This window comes from Mercenaria mercenaria, chromosome 6 (assembly GCF_021730395.1).
Source record: "Mercenaria mercenaria strain notata chromosome 6, MADL_Memer_1, whole genome shotgun sequence".
NCBI classification, from domain to species: Eukaryota; Metazoa; Mollusca; class Bivalvia; order Venerida; family Veneridae; genus Mercenaria; species Mercenaria mercenaria.
In genome coordinates this window covers 13,623,580-13,629,579 of record NC_069366.1, presented here as the reverse complement: position 1 = coordinate 13,629,579, position 6,000 = coordinate 13,623,580, and the positions used below count along the sequence as shown (strand labels likewise).

At 36.0% G+C, this 6,000-nt stretch overlaps 1 protein-coding gene across 5 annotated transcripts in view; it reads right to left on the bottom strand.

Moving 5' to 3' along the window:
- Positions 1-1,985: 1,985 nt before the first annotated feature.
- The window catches only part of LOC123549625 (anillin-like), a 67,439-nt gene continuing 63,424 nt past the window's right edge, over positions 1,986-6,000 (bottom strand). For all 5 annotated transcript variants that reach the window (XM_053545150.1, XM_053545149.1, XM_045337854.2 and 2 more), the window contains 4 exons: positions 5,527-5,636; positions 4,869-5,063; positions 4,010-4,182; positions 1,986-2,813 (listed from right to left, as the gene is read on the bottom strand). In XM_053545150.1, coding sequence (XP_053401125.1) covers positions 2,690-2,813; positions 4,010-4,182; positions 4,869-5,063; positions 5,527-5,636 — 602 coding nt within the window. In that variant the 3' untranslated portion in view covers positions 1,986-2,689. The remainder of the gene's footprint in view (positions 2,814-4,009; positions 4,183-4,868; positions 5,064-5,526; positions 5,637-6,000) is intronic.

Here is a 6,000-nt window from a genome sequence, read left to right as displayed (position 1 = left end):
GTTTAATGAATGTTCACCAAATTTGTTCAGAAACAATGGTTGGATGTAAAGGTCCGCCTCAGCGAGCAACTTAGGCCCATATATGCCTCTTGTATCAAACACAATCACGAGTAAACGAGGCAAGAGAGAACACATCTGTTGTGAAATATTTGCAGGTGAGCAGAAACGCTTGTACAAAATATCAATTAGCTATGGCACTGGATAGCCAAAAATTGCAGTTTCTAATTAAAAAGCAATAACTTGTTTTAATGTTTAGTCCGACTGGATTTACTAAAACGCATCCTCATATCAGCTAAAGCTGATGCTGCGACTAACATAATCAGCAACTCTCACTGAAAGAAAATAATAGCCCAGGACACGGTTACAGCCAGACAGTTTGTCCAAATGCCAAATAGTTCGAAAACCCTAAATCGAAAAATGAACAAACTATATCCAAAAAGCGAATAACCACTCTCTTTCTGACCATAATCATTTGAATTTTAATGTTAGTGTGCCTTCATACAACTGGGTGGATCCGATATATAAATGCATACTAGTTGGCAGACCTTCATACTTACATGCCTTCAGAAAAACAACTGAATGGACCTCGTTTGATTACGGACTTGCGGGCCTTCCAACTGTTTGGTCTACGGCCCAGCCAATACTCTGCTTTGATACAGGATAGTCTGTCAAAGAGCCCTGTATTTATCATAAGGTAAATAATTAATGTTTTAGCAGTCTAGAAGATAGGGAACAGATATGAAATAAACCTATTCAACCTTCCATGTGTGACACTGACCTTGGTTCTGGCATTATTATCATCCTATTATGAAGGTCAATATCTTTATGTAGTATTTTTTGAGATATATGCTTCTAGAAAAAAATAATAGACTATGCAAGTTTGTAGAGTTGTGTGCAGGCAATGAAGCAGTCAATTAAACAAATCGAAGTTCAGTAACATTTTGACCAATAAAAATAAACAACAACATTTGCATACATATTTTTAATATAAATCAGCATAATTATATTTGATTTCATAATCACATACAGCAAAATAATAACAAGCATGAGCACAAGTCAATATTTATCACTACACTAAAAATGAATAGAAGTATGGAAGACAGAAAAGGACATCAGTAGAAATCACAAAAGTTGCAAGTATAAGAGTGTGACATGGTAGAAGTTATTAAGACAACAATAAGATGAAGGAAATTACCAACAAAGGAGAATCTCAAGTTTTAAGTGCTCATTTACTTCAATAACTGGCAAAAGTAAGGATTTCCGAAAGAAACTGGGAGAACAATTAGTGAATTTACAACATATTTAAGGCTTGACAAAACTTTTTCAATATCCTCTTATGAACAGGAGTAGAAATTGGCTCCAGGCGGGTGGAAATTGCTGTAGTACTTGTACTGTCTTGCAGATCAAGTGCAATTTTCAACAAAAAATTTCAATGAAAATGGAGAACATCTCAGAAAATGAAAACAGAAACTCATTTATTGATAGCTGATTACGGTATGTCCCGTTTATTGTAGCCATTATGAGTAATACAGTATAATAAACCTGCAGGACAACTTGCTTTTCCAGAATTTGTCAAGGAACAAAATCTGCTACAAAATACCAATATGCTGAATTTCTGCTGTCTAAACCTAAAACTTTGGAGGGGATAATTTGAAAGTAGAGAGAAAGAAAGGAATATGGACTGAATGAAATTGTAACATGATAAAGATACATGTCATGCACGTTTGAGGACTATACATGGAAGTATTTTTTTCCTAAGTGTAGCAAGAACCAGCTAATAATGAACATCTGAAAAGTATGAAACTCAATGATAAAATCCACTCTGTGTAACTAAAAGAATATACATGTACAAAATTTACACTTTTCAAATAATCTATTTCAAAATAATAACTATCACAAAATACTATACTACAAGTTAATTAGCATTTCACATGTACATTTATTTATTTTTGGTAATAACCTCTCTTGTAATTTGACTATTGACTATAAACCGATTACATATTATGTCCTTAAATAAATGTTACTGTGCTAAACATGAAAATACGAAACCCTAAACCAGTAACCACTATGATCCCATATTAAAGCATGATTGCACAGCCAATAACATACAGGTTAATGACATTTATACATCCAGTAATAACTTACAAAATGTCTTTATGTATAGGTTAAAATAATATCACATACATGGCCAGTATTTCTCTCCCCTATGACAGACAACCTTACACACCGCCCAACAAGCTAGAATTTACTGTTTCTTTATCAAATCATTTTAACATTTATTTTTTCACGAATCAAATTTTTACCTTTAGAAACAATGCCCATACTATTCAAATCTATCAACATTCAATATTTCCAGGAGGTTCCCGTTAGATCAAAATTTGTACTCCTAAAATCATCTATTACAAATCCTAACACGTCGAGGAATACAGCCTCTGGCTCTTTACAATAATGGTGACCTCAGGATTTTACATCAATGCCAAGTAAAATGGCTAAACACAAGAAGCACTAAAATTCTTTTTCTCCAATATGAACTGAACAGATTTATTCCCAGTTATAAATGTTTGCTTGTATGAAACCTGTGGACACAGTACATTGTATGACATACTGAGAGTATCAAGATTGAAACTTGTCGCAAGTGCATCACAATTGTCTAGTCATAGCAGTTTATATGAAAGCACAACTTATGAGTTTATTTTGGGGCCTTGATGGGCCTCATAGCATCTGCATGCCAGGTACGGAGGTTCGCCAGGGCTCTGTTCACCTTATTGCACCACACTATTCTCTCTTCCTTTGTATCTGCCGATAACATAAACCTGTAAACAATGAAATAAACAAAACTTACTGAAGCAATCTGGTAAACCTTAAACAAGAGGACCTGAATCGCTCACCTGTCCCCACATGACCCAGTTTTGAACTGAGTATGACGTTGATTTTCTATTATTTGACATAGTGACTTAGTTTTTGAGTTCATGTGACCCAGTTTTGAACTTGACCTAGATATCATCAAGATAAAAATTCTGACCAATTTTCATGAAGATCCATTGAAAAATATGGCCTCTAGAGAGGTCACAATGTTTTTCTATTATTTGACCTAATGACCTAGGTTTTGAAGGCACGTGACCCAGTTTCAAACCTGACCTAGATATCATCAAGGTGAACATTCTGACCAATTTTCATGAAGATCTCATGAAAATTATGGCCTTTAGAGAGGTCAAAAGGTTTTTCTATCGTTTGACCTAATGACCTAGTTTTTGAAGGCACGTGACCCAGTTTCAAAACTGACCTAGATATCATCAAGGTGAACATTCTCACAGATTTTCATGAAGATCTCATGAAAAGTATGGCCTCTACTGACCTAGTTTTTGACCTCACGTGACCCACTTTCGAACTTGACCTAGATATCATCAAGGTGAACATTCTGACCAATTTTCATGAAGATCCTTGAAAAATATAACCTCTAGGGAGGTCACAAGGTTTCTCTATTTTTAGACCTACTGACCTAGTTTTGGACTGCACATGACCCAGTTTCGAACTTGACCTAGATATCATCAAGATGAACATTCTGACCAACTTTCATAAAGACCCCATGAAAAATGTGACCTCTAGAGTGGTCACAAGCAAAAGTTTACAGACGGACGCCACACGATCACAAAAGCTCACCTTGTCACTTTGTAACTGGTGAGCTAAAAACAAAATTTTTTCTATACAGCTGACAAATTGACCAATTTGTAAGACTTTGTTCTTTTAAAATATAACAAAGTATTTTTACAGTACTTCTGGCATTGATAGTAACAAATCTCTTGGATTTCCTAAAAGTACTTACCAACTTTCTTCATGTAACAACCAACTTTCCTGTACGTAAAAAAGGGGTAGCAAATATATATTACTTTGAATTAATTACATTTTACCAAATCATCAACCGGAAATATTTGCAGAGCTTAAACCACTTCTGCATATTGAAATGATTTATGCTTGCTGAAAGAGATTAGAAAATCCCTTTAAGATTTACCTTGTGGTAGTCATGGTGTTGTATGTTTTCGTGACCAACGTGTCTTGTTCCCCTCTCCTTGGTGGACGAACAGACACCAGTTCAAACGTGTGAGGTCGTGCACAGATATCTCGAGGTATCAAGCCAACCTTCTCTGTGATCACTCGCTTTAGATCTATAATGCCCATAGGATCCTGAAAATACAAAAACAATCAATGCTTTAACAGGATTTCTTTTTATTTATCAAGATTGAAGAATATAATCATCAAATTTATGAAGATTTAGATACAGCAGACACAAGATGCTGTTAACCTTTGACCTCTGCATATGACCTTGATCTTTCAGGTAGCACTCTAGCTGTGCAAAATAAAATTAAAATCTCTTGAGAGATTGCTATGGTGCCTACAGGAAAAAATGCCTGTTGACCTTTGACCTCATAGTTTGACCTTGACCTCTGAGTTAAGGATCTGAGTGCAAGAAACATTATCTTGTGAAATGGGGAACATCTGTGCTAAGTAATTTTAAAATCCCTTGATAAGATGAATGAGTTATGGATCAGGCAGGAAAAAAACCCTGTTGTCCTTTGTGACACTGACCTTTGAGTAAGGATCTGGAAGGTTGGGATTGAAACGTCGTCTCATTATGAGGAAATTTATGGCAAGAAATATAATCCCTTTTTGGATGGCATTTATGGACTGGACATGAAAGTGTGGACATACAGAATGGCGTATGGCGAGAAAAGCAAAATGTTATAATCCGCAAAATCCGTTTTCAGCCAGGAGGGAATTTAGAAACATTTGGGTCAGGGAACAATATCCGAACTAGTCAGGTAACCTTAAGTCCAGGTACTTTTTCTGGCCTAACAAATCTTTAGTGTTACCTTTCTCGTTTCATCATCAGGGTATTTCCAGAAGCACAGTTTGTTTCCTGTGAGGACGATCCAGCGCCGATGCCAGGCTCCGAGCCCAGAAACATCCTCAAACATGGTAAGGAAGCCCCGCTCCTCTACATTCTGTTCCATCATACACTTGAGACGCATGTAGATCATCCCATGTAATGGTGAAAGGAATGGTATCTGTAGCAAAAATACATATACTTTATGTGGCTACAACTTCACTTAAAGTGCTGGCACTCAATATTTCTACAGATTCTGGAAAGAATTTCTTTATTCTCTACAAATAACAACTTCATCACAACAGATGGAGGAGGATACCACATTACAATCTTCATTGTTAAAATTGCATCTGACTGAAGTATAGAGCTTGCTCAAGCATTAATGTCGGAAACATCACAACTAGCTTGAGCAATTCAATGATCTCCAGCCATTTTCCTTATTACTGTTTATGTTTGGATCACACAAAATGCTGGATTCAAGAAAAATGCTCACCCTGTTACGACTTCAATGGATCAGTGTTTTACTGTAGCAATTCAGAACCCCTGGGATGGTGATATAAAATCTGCATGAGGAACATCAACACACATCACTACACTTATTATAGTATTATGTGTATAACATCATAAACAAGCTAAATATTTACCCTTTCTAGAGCAAAACTGCTTTTGTCTAGTGACTTCATTGTGATAGGTAGTGACGTGATCAATGTAAAACTTGTTGTTCTTACTGCTGTCGGGCCTCCTGGGCTCTCCACTGAAAAAAATTGTTCAAGTTAGACAAACTTTGCATCAAATACTTTTTGAGCTAGGAATTTCATTAGGTGAAAATGAGCATTTTTTACTATTTCAGGGGCCATAACTTTGGAAACAGAGTGTGGAGCCAGAAAAAAAAATTGGGAGGTGCGCAAGTTTATATCATGATATATATCATGATATAAGACTCGTGCAAATTTTCATCAATTTATATTAAATACTTTTGGAGCTAGGCGCGTCACTTGGTGAAAATGTGCATTTTTGACTATTTCAGGGACCATAACTCTGGAAATAGGGGGTGGAGCCAGACGGAGAAATAGGAAGGTGCGCAAGTTCAGATCATGATATAAGACTCATGCAAATTT